A 19,084-nucleotide genomic window follows, 5' to 3' on the forward strand; every position below is an offset into this window, starting at 1 on the left:
ACTTCAGCCAAAGACATTACAGTCCTTTAAGAAACAGATTTCCTTCCTTAAAATGCAAATTTAAACCAGCTACACCATCTAAACCAGCTAGAGTTTTGGAGTTGCACAAAAAAAACTTTAGTTAGGCCATATTTGGAGTACCGTGCACAATCTTGGTCACCATAGTACAGCAAGGATGTGGAGGCTTTGGAGAGGTCACAGAACAGGTTCACCAGGAAGCTGCTTGCCCATATTAGAGGGTACAAAAATGCAGGAGAATGGACAAACTTGGATTATTTTGTCTGGAGTTCAGAGGCTGAGAGGAGACTTAGTAGAAATGTGTAAAATTGTAAGAGATACAGATAGAGTAAATAGTTTTGCCCCCAGGATGGAAATGTCAAATACTAGAAAGCATGGCTTTAAGGTAAGAAGGGAAAAGTTCAAAGGAAAAGTGCAAGACAAGTTTTTTTTCTAAAAATAAATTAACAGCAAGTGCCTGGAACATACTGCCAAGAGGCAATAAGTTCCAGGAACTATTAGCTCATGTCAAGCAATTACACCCATGTAACCAATTAACCTAATCAGTACGTTGTTAGAATGTGGGGGTGTGGCAACCCATACAGTCACAGGAAGAACATACAAACTCCTTACAGATAGCTGCATAATTGAACCCGGGTCACTGGCACAATAATAGCATTATGCAAGCCACCATGATTTTGAGTCGTCACTAGTTTACTTGGCATTATGACTGGCACAGACACTGGGTCAAAGGAAGTTTCTGTGCTACACTGTTTAAAAAGCTTTAATATTAATGAGCTTTGTGCTCATTTTCACTGATAAGGCTTTTAGTTCAAGAATTAAAATTCCAGTCTTTAACCTGCAGAGTGAACCAAGGCCACACAGTTATTGGGTAATTAGTCCAGGCATCTGTAGTATGAGTCAGTAACATCACTGTATCATTACTTAAGAACATGAGCATTTCACGTATGGAACAAAGCTCTACTTGGACTACCTTTAAGATTTTTTCCCACCTGCCACTGAGCAGGTAAGACAGAATCCTGCAGCACAAAGACAGGCTCTTCAGCCCACAGTCCATGCTGACCAGGAGTTCCATCTAAACCAATTCCCAATTCCCCAAGTTGGTCCCATATCCCAACCTTGCCTAGCATGTACCTGTCCAAATGCATTTTAAAAGTTGTTGATGTACCTAGTTCAACCTCTGCCAGCTCATTCCATCTACTGATCATTCTCTGGTGAAAAGTTTGCCCTCAAGGTTTGTATTAAATGTGTACAGCAATACAGAATTTTAAAATGAGAGGCGAATGGTAACAGGGTAGGAAGTCCAAAGCTAGGGACATAATCTTAGAGAGGGGAAAAAAGATATAAAAAGATTTGTGGGGCAACTTTTTTCATACAGAGGGTCGTGAACATTCAATGAGCTGCCAGAAGAACTGATTGAGGCAGGTACAACAGTACTATTTAAGCAGTGCTTGATAGGTACATGGAATAGCTGGGTTAAGATAGATATGGGCTGAATGCAGATCATTGGGACTAGCATAGACAACAGTCAGCATTGACTTGCTGAGCTGAACAGCCTATATTCCTGCTGTATGACTAAATCTCTTCTCTCATCTTGTGTCTATTCCTCCTAGTCCTTAATTCCCTAATCCTGGGAAATTACTGCATTTATCCTACTTATGCTCTTCATGACCTTTTACACACCTATAAGACCTCATTCTCCTGTGCTCCAATAAAGCTCCAAACTGCTCAACTCTCTCCATAACAGTCCCTCAAATTTCTTTGGCACTCTTTCCAGCTTAATTGCATCTTTCTATAGTAAGATAACCAAAACAGAACAATTTTCCAAATGCAAAGTCTTGCACAAATGCAATAGCAGCCCCAAGTACTATACTCAGTACCCTGACAGATGACAGCCAGTGTGCCAAAAGCTTTTTTCCACTACCCTGTCTACCTGCAATGCCACTCTCAGGGAACTATGTACTCTGTTCTACAACACTCTCAAGGGCCCTACCTCACTGAGGGTCTTACACTTATCTTCCCAAAACACACCACTTATCACTAAATTGAATTAAACTCCATTTGCTATTCTTTGGTCCACTTACCCAGTTGATCAAGATCCCACTTTGAATCCTGATAGCCATCTTCATTGGTCTATGAGACTACCTATGAGACATCATCTGCAAACTTGCTAATTATGACTTTCACATTATCAAATAATTGACAGATGACAAATAGCAAAGGGCCTAGCATTGACCCCTGGAGAACACTATTCGAGACTCCAGTGCAAAAGAAATAATCTTCCATCATCACACTCTGCTTCCTTCCATCAAGCCAATTAGCTAGCTCATACTGGATCCCAGGGAGACATACAAACACCAAGTTAACACACCTCTGTGGTGAGTAGGGATCAGTTCTCATGTATTCGATAACACAAAAGTGCAAATATGACCTGATAAGCAAAAAGTACCCATTGATAGAAGTCTGGAGTGAAATAGAGTGAAGACAGCTTATTAGCCAAGTTAAACACAAGAGATACTGTAGATGCTGGAAATCCAGAGTAACACAACATCTTTAAGAAACTCAGATCAGGCAACACCTATGGCAAGGAATAAACAGTCAATGTTTCAGGACTGGAAGACAATCAGGCCAGAGAACTGAAAATATTTGGAGATAGAGAGCACAGGAAATGTCAATGTAGGTGGGAAGGGATTGAACCAAAGGGGATACAATAGAGTTGGGCTATGCAAACAAGTTCAGCAAGTCTGGAACAGTCAAACAATGGGCCTGTAATAATCAAACACGAGGAAATCTGCAGATGCTGGAAATTCAAACAACAACACACACAAAATGCTGGTGGAACACAGCAGGCCAGGCAGCATCCATAAGGAGAAGCGCTGTCGACGTTTCGGGCCGAGACCCTTCGTCAGATCTCGGCCCGAAACGTCGACAGCGCTTCTCCTTATAGATGCTGCCTGGCCTGCTGTGTTCCACCAGCATTTTGTGTGTGTTCTGGCCTGTAATAATGAAGGGTTTCGGGACAAGACGTCAACTGTTTATTCAATTCCGTAGATGCTGCCTGACCTGCTGAATTCCTCCAGCGTTTTGTTGTGTTATCAGCTAACATTTCTTAATGAGGTTTAACAAATTGGCTGCATCCTGTGTGACACATAACACAGCAGTATCCAAGAGAGAGTGCTGGAAAAGCCCAACAGTTACATCTCAATTGGCTTGAGATTGAAAAGCAGTTAATATCATGAGGCTTAGAAAGACAGAGCAAGGAGACAAGCCTTCTGCCCAGAGTCCAAACTGAGTTACATTTGTATTAGCCCTACATTAATCTTACTTTAAATTCTCCCCATGTTTCCATCAACTCTCCTCAGATTCTACCTCTCACCCACACACCACAGGTAATTTACAGCAGCTATTTTATATACCTGCACAACTGTGGAATGCAGGAGAAAACCAGAGCACCAGAAGGAAACTGGTACTGTCACTGTCACAGGGAGGACACAAACCCTGCAAAGATAGCACCAGAGGTCAGATTACAGATACTAGAAAACTTAAAACCAAAATACTCAGCGGGCAAGTCAGCACCAGCAAAAAATCACCTCCATCACACTATCATGAAAAAGGCAATATCAACCTAAACTCTCCTCCCCAAAGACAGCACCAACCTCTGCAGCATTCATTGATCATCCGCTTGAAATAGAATTGACACTAATCTGAAACTGCTGAATTCAATGCTGAGCATTTTTCTTTATTTCAACTTTCCAGCAGCAGCCATTTTCTACATTTCAATTTCAGCAAGTTTCCTCCGTCTGCTCTCCCAGGCAGATTAGTGGCCATTATCAAGCAGTCTTTACTCATTCACAATCTGCACTACTTTCAATGCTCTTTTGGTATCTAAACTATCAGATTTCATTTGCTCTCAACTTCTCTGCTACTCAAAGTATGCCCACCTTCTAAATTTTCTCCAGATTTGACACAAGGTCATTGACTGTTCCCCACTCCACAGATGCTGCCTGACCAGTTCAGTGTTGCCAGCATCTGTTCCGAAGAGGCATGTTTTGTATAACGGAAATGTATTACCTCAGGCAACTACACCCAAAAGAACACTGATAATTTATTAAATTTAACACCTAACTGATAAGGACACTTTGTTTTGTTCAACAGAGCAACATAATAAAAAATATAAATGGAAAACAAACTAGTAATGCACAAATAGAAACTGCATTTTAAACAAAAATTGGGCAACAAAAAAAGGAAATAATATTTAATTCAGAATGTATGTGATAGTGCAACCAAACAAAGAAAAAGATCAAAAGATGTCCAATGTGGGGAAAAAGAAAAAAAATTAAAAGCTACTGCAGCTTCATTTATACTTGGCTGCAATTTCCATATAGTTCTCTAGGGGTCACTGTTAGCCACTGAGAACAATTTAGCAATTGACCAAACCCTCTTGTAAGGTTAGGGGTCTCAGATCTCCGATTTCAAAGCCAAAAATCTTCAGATCCATCAGTTTTTAAGTACTTGATTAAGTACAATCTTAAGATTCCGTTGGACGGACTATGTTATAAACCAATCCTTAGCCACCTGCTTCATACTAATGGACTCCACATGGTGCCCAAAACAGGCAAAGTTTACAGCTCTGCTTAGGCAAGAATGTAGTGCTTTGTAAAAAGCATTCCACTCCCAACCCTTTGTTTACACAAATGGTATTACAATCAGGGATTCTGATCAAATTAGCTGCGAATTTTTTAAAATTTATGAATCACATGCTTTTTTCACATAGATCCCAAAAAACAGAAAATTGTAAAGCATGAAAAACTAATTCAAAAACTAAAATGTCAGCAGTTCAAAAGTATTCAACTCCCTTTGCTCAGTACTTAGTTGAACCACTTCTCACAGCTATTACAGCCAATAGTCTTTTTGTACAAGTCTATTAGCTTTGCACAACGTGGAGCAAGGTTTTCCCATTTCTCCTGGCAAAATTGCTCAGGCTATACCAGGTTAGTTGAAGTGCAGTGGTGCACAGCAATCTTGAGATCTTGCCAGGGGCGGTCGATCCAGTTAAGCTCTGATTGGGCCGACCAAAGACATCAATTTTCTCCATTTTGAGCCTCTCCATGGTTGTTTTGGCAGTATGGTTTGAGTTGTCCTGTTGAAAGATGAACTTCCTCCCCAATTTAAGCTTTCTGGCAGAGTAGCAGTGGGTTTTTATCCAGGATCTCTATAATTATCAGTATTAATCTTCCCATCAACCCTAACCAGATTTCCAGTCTCTGCTGCCGAAAAGCATCTCTGTAGCATATTACCTCCACTATATAGTAGGGATGGTTAACTGGCTGATGCACAGTTTTAGAATTATACTACACATACCTAGTTTTGAAGCAAAAAAGTTCATGTTAGTCTCATGAAGACCACCTTCCACATCTTTACAGTATAATAAGACATAAGGCATAGGAGCAGAATTAGGCCATTTGGTCCATCAAGTCCGTTCCACCATTCAATTATGGCTCATTCTTTATTCCCTCTCTTTAGCCCCACTCCCAGGCCTTCAATGCCACATCCGATCAAGAACCTAACAATCTCTGCCTTAAATACACCCAACTACCTGGCCTCCACAGCTGCCTGTGTTAACAAATTCCACAAATTCACCACCCTCTGGCTAAGATCGGTTCAGTGATGCTTTGCAAAGTCTTTACAGGCAAAGACATGCATTTAAAAAAAAATTAAAGCCAGAGCTTCTTCCTTGCCAGTCTTACATAAATACCTTTTTTGTGCAAGGCCTTTGAGATTGTGGAGCCAAGAACTTCATCTCCCATTGCAGCCACTGACATCACAAATACCATCCTGCTCAGGCAACTAAGTTTAGGGACAGCCTGACCTGGGCATTGTGGCTGTGGTTTCATTTTTTTTTTCACCATTTCACAATGGACTGAGGTCCAAGGTATGTTCAGTGTCTTTTAGATGGTCTTGAACCTTACCCCAGATTTATACTTCCGTTATCATTTCCCTGACTCGTCTTGAATTTTCCCTTGCCTTCATTTTGGTTTGGTCTGTTGAAAATCTACCAGACTGCTGGACCTTACAAAGAGAGGGGGCATTTATTCAATGAATTCATTTAAAACACGTAACCCTCTACATAAATAAAGGTAATACGTATATTCCACCCAAGGCAAGTTAGCATAGTAATTGCAAAGGAGATGAATAGTTTTTCAGCCTCAATTTTGGTTGTTAATTGTAGTTAATTACTGACAGGGTTTGGAATTTTCCTGCAACACGAGGGAATCTGCAGATGCTGGAAATAAATAAAAACACAAAATGCTGGCAAAACTCAGCAGGCCAGACAGCATCTATGGGAGGAGGTAGTGACGACGTTTCGGGCCGAAACCCTTCATCAGGAGTTCCTGACAAAGGGTTTCGGCCTGAAACGTCATCACTACCTCCTCCCATAGATGCTGTCTGGCCTGCTGAGTTCTGCCAGCATTTTGTGTTTTTGGAATTTTCCTTTTGATTTGACATGGATAATGTTTTTAGATTAGCTGAAAAAATCCTACTTCAATATTTCTTAAATTTAGAAAATGAGGCAGTAAAGTGGGAAAATAGTTGTGGGAGTTGAATAACCTTTCAAGGCACTGTAAAAGGTTGCAAATGACACAAAGATTGATGGTGTTGTGGATACCATAGAAGAATGGCAAAGAATACAGCAGTGTATATCAGAGAAATGGCAAATGGAGCTTATCCTGGGTAGTTGTGAACTGTTGCCCCTTGGTAGGTCAAATATTCTGTTGAGGGCAAGACCCTTGAATTTTGATAAGCAAAGGGATCTTTAGATCCGAGTTCATAACTCCCTGAAAGTGGCGACATAGTGGTTAAGAAGGCATATGGCATTCTTGCCTTTAATAGTTGAGGCATTATGTTGTAACTCTATAAAACTTGGTATGGCCGCAAAAAAGGAAAATATCTACAAATGCTGGAAATCCAAAGCAACATACAAAATGCTGGAGGAATTCAGCAGGCTAGACAGCATCTCCATAGCTGCTGCCTAGTCGGCTGAGTCCCTCTTGCATTTTGTGTTGCTTGGTACAGCTGCTGTTGGGAGTACAGTCGGCCCTCCTTATCCGCGGGGGATTGGTTCCAAGACCCCCCGCGGATACCAAAAAACGCGGATGCTCAAGTCCCTTATTTAACCTGTGTCAGTGCAGTTGTCTTTAGGACCCAGCGGAACCCTGGACTTTATTTAACATGTCTCAGTGCGGTGGACATTAGGACCTGGTGCAGCTCTGAATCTGCAGTGTTTCTGTTCACAAAAATAATCACGATAGCGATTGAAAATAAGGTGGAAGTAATAAAGCAATCGGAAAGAGGTAAAACGCCATCGGTCATTGGAAAAGCTTTAGGCTACAGTCGGTCAACGATCAGAACAATTTTAATGGAGCATGTGAAAGGCCCTGCCCCGATGAAAGCTACAATTATTACTAAGCAACGCAGTGGTTTAATTATTGAAATACGTATGTTTCTTAAGTGTTTTATATGTACAGAAAGGTAAAATATGTACTATATACTAAGAAAAATGTTTGACTAACTGACACTAAATAATACCGGATGTACCTGTTCTGGGTTCAAATCCGACTTAAAGACAGACACAGGAACGGAACTCATTCATAACCCAGGGATTGCCTGTACTTTTAAGACATTTCTAGATTACTTATAATACCTAACAATGTAAATGCTATGTAAATAGTTGTTATACTGTATTGTTTGGGGAATAATGACAAGAAAAAATAGTCTGTACATGCTCAAACAACAAGTGCTGGACAGAGAAGTTCTGAGTTTTCCCGATCCGCGGTTGGTTGAATCTGCGCATGCGGAATCCGCGAATAAGGAGGGCCGACTGTACTGCATTCAGTTCTGGTCACCCCATTATAGAAGGAACATCGAGGCTTCGGAGAGGGTGCAAGTGAGATTTACCAGGATGTTGCCTGGATTAGAAGGCACGTGCTAAAAGAGGAGGCTAGATAAATTTGGGTTTTTGTCTCAAGGGGAGATCTGCTAGACATTTAAGATTATGAGAGTCGTAGATAGAAAACTCAAAATTCAAGTAAATTATCAAAATACACATATGTCACCATACACATCTGAAATTCATTTTCTTGTGGGCATACTCAATAAATCCATAATGGAATCAATGAAAGCCCATACCAACTGGGCATTCAACCAGTCTGCAAAAGACAAACAATGCAAATATTAAAAGAAATAATAAATAAATGAACAAGCAATAAGTAGAGAACACGAGATGAAGAGTCCTCAACAGTGAGTGCACAGGTTGTGTGAATATTTCAGTGATGGTCCAAGTGAAGTTGAGTGAAGTTCAGGAGCCTGATGGTTGAGAGGCAATAACTGTTCCTGAACCTGGAGATGCGAGTCTTGGCCTCCTGCATCTTTTTCCTGAGGGGTTCTGAGCAGGTCCTGGGGAGCTCAAAAAGGAATGGAGAGTGCAGGTGATCAAAAGATCAAAGGGACATTGACTGAAGTATGACCAGCACCCATGTAATTGCACCCAAGAAAAATGTCAAGGCCTCCAGGAGATGAGCACAGCAAACTAGCATGAAAAGGAATACACACCTGAGTCCAGCAACACCTCGGACCACCAGGTTGTCACTTGTTAGAGTGCCAGTTTTATCGAAGCAGCAGAATTCGACTTTCCCAGCGAAGGGGATTCGGAAAGGTTCAGTACAGTACACATCTGAAAGAAATGCGGAACATTAGCACTCTTTCCCTGATACCAACAAAACCCAGTAGTGCTTAAAGCAAAGCTTATGGCAATACTTTACCAGAGGACCCAATTTTACAACCACTTTCTACAATGGTTACAGGGGAAAAAAACTGTCATGGATATAAAGTGTTTCAGTCAAAGGGCAAAAAGGCAACTTATTTCTGTTCTGCAGTATATTTATAATTATCAGCTTTATAAGGAGTGTAGCAGAAATTCACCGGCATTACCGAAACTTCAAGGTTTAAATCTCGAAGGATAAAGATGACATACTCTCTTGTAATCTCTGGAGTACAGAAAATTAAGGGTAATTTGAGATTATGTAGGATTTTGAAGAAAATTATTGAGTAGATGTGGCAAAACTTTTAGCTGATTGCGGGAGTTTGGGGTGGGACAGGCAGGTGGACTGCTGGTACACCACAGAAATAACAAGGAGAGTTGTGGACTTGTCCATTAACTGAAAGACAGGCCTTTCAGCGGTGAAGCTTTTTTTAAAAATTTAAATTTAATTAATTGGTGTTACATTTACTCATGTAAAACTTCAACTGTATCAAAAGAATATGACACCAGAACACCTAGAAGCAGTTAGGATACAGATGAACCATAACTTAATTTAAGTAACCCAGGATTCAGGCGCTGAATAACCTGCTCCTGCTCTTCCATGCTCGCTTCAGGCTTTACTTCCAATTTTGTGTTCAACCTCAGCAAAACTTATAAATGCTTCTCGGGCTTCAAGCTGGGTACAGGTATCGATTATAACGGATGTTTTCAATGACAAACTATCTTTTTCAGCCAACTCTGCAATCTGCATCATCCCTGAAGAAAACTGGCAGAATTTGTAATTGAAATGTCTATTATAATCGATACCTGTACCTGCTTGAAGCCAGGGAAGAGTTTATTTATCATATACACTAGGAAAGCACTAGATCCTTTTTCAGCACAACTGATTTCAGTGCCCCAGAGCGAAGAGGGTGACTAACAGAAGTACAGGAGGCATGAGGAAAAACCAGTAATAAACTTGGGCAAGCATTGAACAAGTGATAGAAGCACTTCATTCATGGCACATCATCTCTTCTAGTATTCTATTTATAACACAGCCAGTTTGTAAAAATACAATAAACCCCTTCTACTCTCTTAACCAATCTTCCATCCATTCTATAATAATTTATTTTGCCCAGCATCATATTAACAATTGAGACAACAAATGCATTCTCTCTTCTAACTATAAGGTTAACTACTAGGATAGTTAAGATAACAACTCAATTGCTAATGGTAGCCCTCCAAACTGGTAAGGTAGTTTAGCGGAACTCATGGACTGTCTTGATTTTCATTATGGTGATGCAAAAATGTTTGCTGGACAAAGTAGGCTGTGCTAAATATATTAGATTGGACGGAGGGTTTGTTAAAAACATAACGTGGAATAAATTGTAATTTAACTATGGACTTGTGGATTGTTAAAAATCTGTGGATTTGCCAAATATGAAATGTTTCATTAAAATAATGTGCATACTTCCTGATCTTTCATGTGGCATGTTATCACATTCCCTACAGATTCTTGAATTCTTTCAGCAAAAAAATATAAATTTTCCGATTTCCTCCTTCCCTTCTTTCTTGACTTAGTGGGATACTTTAGACCAGTCCAGAATCTAGAGAATTTCAGAAAATTACAAATGCATCAATATTTACTACCTTAAGATACAGGCAATTAGACTCAGGATGTCAGATTTAAGCACCTTTTATTTTTAGTACCTCATTCTGATATTATCTATGTACTCAACAGATCCTTGGTCCACCAACATCATTGACTCCTACGATGGTCAGATCAGTTTAATGCCGCAGTCATTTCTCAGTCTTCATATTTCTATTTCCTATGGTCTAACCCCCATTACAATTCATTTTTAGTATTATTTGTTTTTTATTGGCACAGTCTTTATTTTGCACTTTGATTGTAAGTCAGTCTTTGTGTAGTTTTTCATTAATTTTATTAAATTTCTTTGTTCTACTGTGAATGCCTGTAAGAAAATGAATCTCAAGGTAGTATATAGTGACATATACGAACTACAAATTCACTTTGAATCTATACCTCAAGAGATTTGAATTTTCTTTTACCCAAGTGTAAATACTCCTGAAATTACCTTTATAAAAGTAACTTACTTTTTTACTCCTTTCAACTTTGCCATTTGTGGCTATCTCTGAACCCACCCTACCTATTGAGCGTGCCACTCTGTTTAGCAATGTTACAAACCTTTTAGTACTATCCTTAATGTCTTTAGTTAACCATTGAATGCCGCAATGGAATTTACATTTGTTAAGAAATGAAAGTTTTATCTTCTGAATGATTATCATTTATTGGCAAGTGTTTTAATCTAATTTCCTTGACCATCTCCCTTGTAATTACACTTAACTGCAAGGTGTCAATTTAGATCAAAATTCTGCCAGTGTCAAAAAATAAGCCCAAGCAGATACCTTTAGACTGAAGCAGGTCACACACAATAAAGCAGATTTCTTGTAAAGGTGACTCAGGTGCTGGATTACAGACTGTTCATGATTATTCATACAACAATTCAGAAAGCATTTAATATTAGCCAAATTAAATCTTGCAGTGGAAGTAATCGACTTGGTAAGGAACTTGGATGAGTGGCAAGAGAGAAGAAATAATGGATCAATGCTTGAAAAGGCAGAATATGTTGCCCTACCAGGATCAGTTAGGACAGCAGTTCACCCACCTTATCACCAACCTAAAAATAGAAAAGAAACCAACCATCCTGTTGTGCATGATCCAATGATAAGCAACATCTTACAGACTGTAGTTGGAAGTAGAAATAACCAGGACAAAATAGTGATGAATAGACTTCTATACAGCCTTTTGAAGATTCAAGACTGCCACACATTTGGCTGTGCTGAAGGCAGGAATCATTATGAGGAGCAATTCACGATGACTGAGAGATTAAATTGCAAATAAAGTGACAACAATACAGAAGATAACAGCACAGTGACAAATACAGATCTTCTAAAGCAATCAGCCACAGGAGGATAGCAGGAAGTGCAAAGCGATTACACCTCAAGGTGTTCGGAGTTCAATTCTGTTGTCATCTGTAAGGAGTCCGTATGTCCTCCCCGTGGAATGCCTGAGATTTCTCCAGCTCCTCGGGTTTCTTCCCACAGTCCAAGGATGTTCCAAGTAGGTAAGCTGGTCACTGTAAATTGTCGCACGATTAGGTTAGGGTTAAATCGGGATTTTCAGACGTTGTGGAGTAACGCATCTTGAAGGTCTGGAAGGGCCTATACCATGCTATATCTCTAAATAAATAGAACACTGCGGGCGTACCAAATTTCTCAACTCAGGAACCATTTATACACACACGGGGAAGGTAAAAGTCTATAACCAGTTACCATGGCTTACAAGATTAGACTGAGCATCTAAAACTAGGTGATAGTCTTCAGATCTCATTGAAAAGCAAGATGTTCAAGGGACCAAAAGGCCTATACCTACTGCTTCATCAGCTGCAGAACAAGTCGATTGCTTAGAATTCTATCATATAAAAAGTTCATATACTTAATCAGCTCACTGAGTCTGAGCCATTTCTACAGACCTTATCAGGAGTTCCAATCCCCTATTTCCCTTACTCTTAGCTTCAGCCAGATACCCCCACCACCCATATTAGGTGTAATCTCCAGTAATTGATTTGCTTAGCAAGCTGCATCTTTCTTAGGCTGTGGAAGGAAACCAAAGTATTCAGGGAAAACCCATATGGTCATAGGGAGAACATGCAAACTCCACACAGAAAACACTACTGGTCAGGATTCAATCTAAACCATAGGGGCTAAGGCAATCCATTTTCCCTAGAGAAGCTCTGACCTATTCTGGAGACTCACTAGGAAAAGCAGAAACAGGAGTTTCCAAGATTCCACTCACTGAGTTCTTTATGAAAAGAGGACACTGCACGCATCCAGAAAGAGACTACAGCAGAAGATGTAGCTGCTTTCCCCCCCACTCTATCCCACAAGTCTTCAAAAGATCTTAAAATTACAGCTTCAGATCATTGAACTCAATTGTGTCAACGATGTGGATGTTGGGGGGGACGTCACGTGATGACGTAGGATCGAGACGCTGGAACCCAGCTCTCCCGTAAAAAGTTAATAAATCAATGTCTAAATGAAGAAAAGTTAGTCAGTATCTTCTAAAAGTTACTTATAAACTACTCCGGACTGTGTCAAGCAATGCCTCAAAGAAGGAAGATGAAGAAAACTAATACCGGGAAGATTACGCAAGTTGGAACAAGAGCGGGGCCCGCATCTGCCGAGGAACCGCGGTCTCAGGTACGTTGTGCCACCGGCGAGGCGGAACAAGAGACCGCGGCAACAATGGCCATTCCTGAAGGGAAGGGTCATCGTGAATTGCGCAAACCCGAAGGACGGAGCATGCGCAAACGGGAGCAACAAGAACTACAAAGCCCAGCTACCACTGCAACTGAAAGTGATAGCGAATCGGAGGGAGAGTCAAATCTCTCGGAAAGATCAGATGAAGAAGAAGCTAAAAGTCCTTCTAGAAATATAGAAAAGACTTTGAGGCAAATAATGCGTAAATTAGACACATTAAAAATAATCAAAAAAGACTCGAAAAAAAAATGACCAAAATGGAGATTATGCTTGATAAAATGACAAAGAGACAGGAAAAAATGGAAAAAAGAATTACGGACTTGGAAACTACAACGGAGGACATGGTTGAAAGAATGGACAAAATAGAAAATGAAAATGCTGCTTGGGCATCAGAAAGAAAACAATTTATGGAACAAATTGATAAGCTTGAAAATTTCAGTAGACGAAATAATATTAAAATTGTTGGACTTAAAGAAGATATAGAAGGAGAAGACCCAATAAATTTTTTTCAAAAATGGATCCCTGAAAAGCTGGAAATGGAAGGAGAAATTCCAATTGAGATCGAAAGGGCTCATAGATCCTTAAGGCCAAGACCTCGAGCTGATCAAAACCCACGACCAATTTTGATAAAATGCTTACGATACCAAGACAAAGAAAAGATCCTGAAGGCTGCTGCCCAAAGTGCCAAAAATAGAAACGGGCCATTGATGATAGCAGGAAAACCAGTCCTTTTTTACCCTGATATGTCACAACCTGTTGAAGAGGAAGAAGGAATTTAACCCAGTGAAAAAAGCCTTATGGGTAAAGGGTTACAAATTTACAATGCGTCATCCAGCAACACTGATAATTTTTTTGGAGGAAGGAAAAAAAAAATTTTTTCCCGATTATCGAAAAGCGGAGGAGTTTGTACAAGATCTTCCATCTATTCGCTATGAAGATAGATCCAACGAACAGAATTGATGGACATTTATGGATATTATAGAAAAGGGGAGCAAAATTTTAGAAATACTAAATGAGAATGGTATTTCTTTTTTTTTCTCTTCTTATACATATACGTTTTTGTGTTGCGGGGGGGCTGGGGAGCTTTGGATCGGTTACTGCGGGATTCACGTGTGTAATCATGGCGGTTGCCATGACCCGTACAGCAGAGGGGGGTAATGTTGTGTTAGTTTTCCACAACATTAGTAGGGGGGTATTTTGTTTTTTTTCTTTATATTTTAATTTTCTTCTATCTTTTAGCCTGGATGATTGGTGGGGACACACATAGCAACACGGAGATTTTTATAAAGATTTCCCAAGATACCACAAAAGTGGAAAGATTAGGTATTATTATAGATTGGAATAATATAATAAAAAAAAATGACTAATCTACTAAACTTTTTAAGTTTTAATGTTAATGGGCTTAATGGGCCAGTAAAAAGAAAAAGAATTTTAACATATATTAAAAAAATGAAAACAGATATAGCTTTTTTACAAGAAACTCATTTAGCCCTTATTTACAAAAGACAGGATTAAATATATAGGTGCTCCGAAGATGGAATAATTGGTTACTTGGGGAAAGAAATAAATGCATACACTAAAGTTATTACGAACTCCGTGGAGCGTGTGGGGATCTTCCAATATCCAGGCATTCCCTTTTTTTTTCTCTTTCTTTTTTTAGGGATGTTAGGGGGGAGGGGTTAAGGGGAGGGGGGCTGGGTAACATTTTTTTTCTTATACACTTTTATTCTGTAACTATTTGAAAACAATAAAAAAAGTTTTTAAAAAAAACGATGTGGATGTTGTGCTTTTTTTTAAAAAAAGTAACACAAAATTATGAATTTTGTCTCAGTTGCCTCATGTATCCCCAGACTGGTCCCAGCTCTCAAACAGGAATTAACACAAGAAAACATCAAAAGAAATATCAAACAAGCAGACTCAGTTATAGGTTCGGTTTGTCAACAAACAATTAACACTTTACAGTGCTCTTGCATTCTGTAACTAATGTGGAAATCTAGCCTTTGATGAATTGCATTTCAGAGACTGCATGTAAACCCTTATTTAACCAGATACCACACAACAAAGAACTTGCTCATCTAATAGCCAAGACTTCATGTCCACTTGAAAAATGTAATCACCAAATAACAAGCTTGCATTATATCTGTCCAACCAATGTTATAACAAAGAATAGACCAGATAGAGAACACTAAAGTCCTAGTGGGATTTTGTTTATCAACATTAATTTTTCCCTTTTTCCCTAATAACTATCTCTAGGGCAGTATAGAAATCCAGTGACTTGGCTCCAATTTCCATTATTCCCACAATGAAAAGAGCCAGCATGGACCCAATAATCACCTTATGTGCTGCAACCATTCAATTATTCTAATTAATGGCTGGCTCTTTGACCAGATGCAACAGCACAAGTATGACTGAACAATCCGGGACAGGGAGCATCAACGACACTCTTCCTTAAGAATGGAGCTCATGGCAGTGTGCAGGCCAACAGCAGTGTACAGTCCAGATACTTTCCTGACCAGCAAGACAGAACTGTCGGGGGTGGGGAGAAATGAGATTTAAGGGATGTAAGAATACTGAGGGGAAAACCCTCCATTTTATTGCATGGCAGAGCATGCAGTGTCCAAATGACTATAACCTATTTGATGTTACCTACCCATCTCATTTTACTCATGACAAACAAGAAAATCTGCAGATGATGGAAATCAGAGCAACACACACAAAATGCTGAAGGAACACCGCAGGCCAGGCAGCATCTATGGATAAAAAGTACAGTCAACATTTCCGGCCGAAACCCTTCAGCAGGACTGGAGAGAAAAGGCTGCGGAGTAGATTTGAAAGGTGTGGGAAGAGAGAGAAGCATCAGACGATAGGTGAAACTTGGAGGGGGAGGAATGAGCAAAGAGCTAGGAAATCGATTGGTGAAAGAGGCAGAAGGCCATGGAAGAAAGGAAAGGGGGAGGGGCGAGAGAAGAGCATCAGAGGGAGGCGACAAGCAGGCAAGGAGATAACACGAGAGAGGAAAAAGGGGATGGGAAATGGTGAAGGGGGTGGGAGATGCACTACTGAAAGTTTAAGAATACGTATCGTTCCCTAGACCACATTTTGTGAAATCTGATCATCTGGCTGCCCTCCTGCATGCATATAGGCAGGTGGAAGAGGAAGGCTCTAGCAGAAAGAGGATTGCTGTGAGTTGGTGCATTGGGCCACGCACAAGGACAGAAGGATCTAAATGAATAGGCAACAGTTGTCAGGGACTTTACAAAATCACTTGTAGACAAATTTGTCCTCACACAAAAAAAGTGGATGAACCAAGAAATTTGGAATCTGGTGGTAACAGCTAGGGCAGTGTTAGAACAATCAGGGTTTGCCTCAACAAGTTTCAGTAACAGGCAGAGGCTAGAATTTAAGCTTGAGAAGTTCAAGCTTAAGGTACAACAAATGTAGGAAGGATGGTAGTGGAATCAGTACCGGATGTTTGAGAGTGTCAAGGGGCAGAAGTGAGGGTAGCTGCTATTAATAGGGAGATGGTGTTTGGAAAACTGAAATATCTGAAAATAGACAAGTCACCTGGACCTGATGGGAGTACACCTCAGGATGCTAAAGGTGGCTGAAGAGACTGGAAATATTAGAAATTATCTTTCAAAAAAAAATCCAATCAATTCTGGTATGGTTCTGGAAGACTGGAAAATTGCAAATATCACTCCACAAGGGAGATGGAGAAGTAAGGAAATTATATGCCAGTTAATCTGACCTCAGTGGTTGGCAAGATACAATGTTAGTGTTCACAAGGACGCGATATAAAACCAAAGATGTAATGCTGAGGATGTACAAGGTACTGATGAGACTTCATTTGGAGTATTGCAAGCAGTTTTGGGCCCCTTATTTAAGAAAGGATATGCTGACATTAGAGAGGGTTCAGAGGAGGCTCATGAGAATAATTTTGGGAATAAAAGTTATTTGAGCAGTGATTGAAGGCTCTGGGCCTGTACTCCCTGGAATTCAGAAGAATGAGGGGGATTTCACCGAGAACTATTAAATGTTGACAGGGCTCAATAGAGTGGATATTTCATTTGGTGGGGGAGTCTAGGACCAGAGGACACAGCATCAAAACAAAGGGACGTCCATTTAGAACAGATGAGGAGGAATTTCATTAGCCAGGTGGTGAATCTGTGGAATTCATTGCCACAGGCAGTTGTGAAGGCTAGGTCACTGCCTGCACTTAAAGCAGACAGAGCTTGATAGGTACTTGATTAGTCATGGCATGAAGGTTAGGGGAGAAGGCAGGAGAATAGAGTTGAAAGGGAAATGGATCTGCCATGATGAAATGGCAGAGCAGACTCGATGATCCAAATGGCCTAATTCTGCTATGTCTTATGGGAATCTCCTGCAAGATGTAGTATTGCAGGGTACCTAATAATCTCTCTGAACAACCCCATCTGCAAAAATTTCAAAGTAGATTTATCAGTGTATACTACAAACCCCATTTCCAGAAAAGTTGGGATATTTTCCAAAATGCAATAAAAACTCTTGGACTGACTGGATTTGGCTTCATGGCTGTGGACCCACTTTCTTGAACTTCACTTCTGAATGTTGTTGGCTTATTTTTATTGTTTGCACTGTTTTTTTTTTCTGCATATTGAGTGTTTGTCTTTCAATGGGTCCTATTGGGTTTTTGTTTTGGGGCTGACAAATCTCATAGTTGTATGTCAAATTCTAAATTTGTGTATATTTACAAAATACAATTAAGTTGGTCAGTAAAACTATTGAAAATCTTTTCTTTGTACTTTTGTCAGTTAAATAAAGGTTCACGCGAATTAACATATCACAGATTTTTGTTTTTATTGCATTTTGGAAAATATCCCAACTTTTCTGGAAATGGGGTTTATAGTATACACTGATAAATCTGATAAAGCTCAACTCCAAAGGGAAATTACAGGTATTGATTGCAGTGACCATTTGAGAAAAGATGTGATTAATAAAAAGTAGTAATAGGCGTTTGCCCTGCCAGTCACTATGCTTTACCAACACCATCTTAAACCTGAAGACCAGATAGTGAAGTTGCATCCAATTTCAGGTCCTAATAGACAAGGTCAAGGAACTGGTGCTGAAAGTGGATGTACTCGGGGCCAGCAAGAAGGCTGAAAACCTCAGAAAAAGCTTTTACTGAGAGTGCAGGGCTCCTGACCTCTGATGGTGATGAGGCAGCATAGAGTGAGACAGATCAGCTGGTTGAGTGGTGCTGCAACAACAAACTTGTATTCAGCACCAGTAGGACTGAAGAATTGCAAACTTCAGGAAGGGGAAGTTGAGGGAACACATACCAGTCATCAAGGCGTCAGAAGTAGAAAGGGTGAGCAATTTCAAGTTCTTGAGTGTCAACACATTTGAGGAACCATCTTGGGCCCAACATATTAATGCAATTACAATGAAGGCATGCCAGCTGCTGGAGTAGTGGCATTAGCACCAGACTTTGTGGCGAATGGTCCCAGGTTCAAACCTGGCTAGCTCTTTGAACACTTTCCATCTGTGCTGGGTTGAGCATCAATCTAGCAACTCCGCCACGTAAAAAAACAGACAAATGTTAAAGAAACGGCAAGGTTGCCGCCCGATGCACCACAAAGTGCAGAAAGGAACATTAAACAGCACTGAAGACATGACAGCTGCCATCTTTCATTAGGAGTTTGAGAAGAATTGGTATGTCATCGAAAACATTTATTTTCTGCAGATATAGCACGGTGAGCATTCTATCTAGTTGCACCACTGTCTGAAATGGAGTGGACACTGCACAGAATCAGAAAAGGCTGCAGGAATTTGTAAATTCTGCCAGTCCCATCATAGACACTAGACTCCCCAACATCCAGGACACGTTCAAAAGGCGAAGCCTCAAAAAGGCAGCATCCATCTTTAAAGACTGATCACTCAGGACATGCC

The 19,084-nt window shown here is 40.1% G+C and overlaps 1 protein-coding gene across 1 annotated transcript in view; it reads right to left on the reverse strand.

Moving 5' to 3' along the window:
• atp13a1 (ATPase 13A1) overlaps window positions 1-19,084 on the reverse strand; it is an 81,178-nt gene that overhangs the window by 27,205 nt on the left and 34,889 nt on the right. The window contains exon 12 of the mRNA XM_073069174.1: window positions 8,629-8,749. Within this exon, the coding sequence (XP_072925275.1) occupies window positions 8,629-8,749 (121 nt within the window). The remainder of the gene's footprint in view (window positions 1-8,628; window positions 8,750-19,084) is intronic.

Source organism: Hemitrygon akajei, chromosome 16 (genome assembly GCF_048418815.1).
Source record: "Hemitrygon akajei chromosome 16, sHemAka1.3, whole genome shotgun sequence".
Classification (NCBI taxonomy): Eukaryota; Metazoa; Chordata; class Chondrichthyes; order Myliobatiformes; family Dasyatidae; genus Hemitrygon; species Hemitrygon akajei.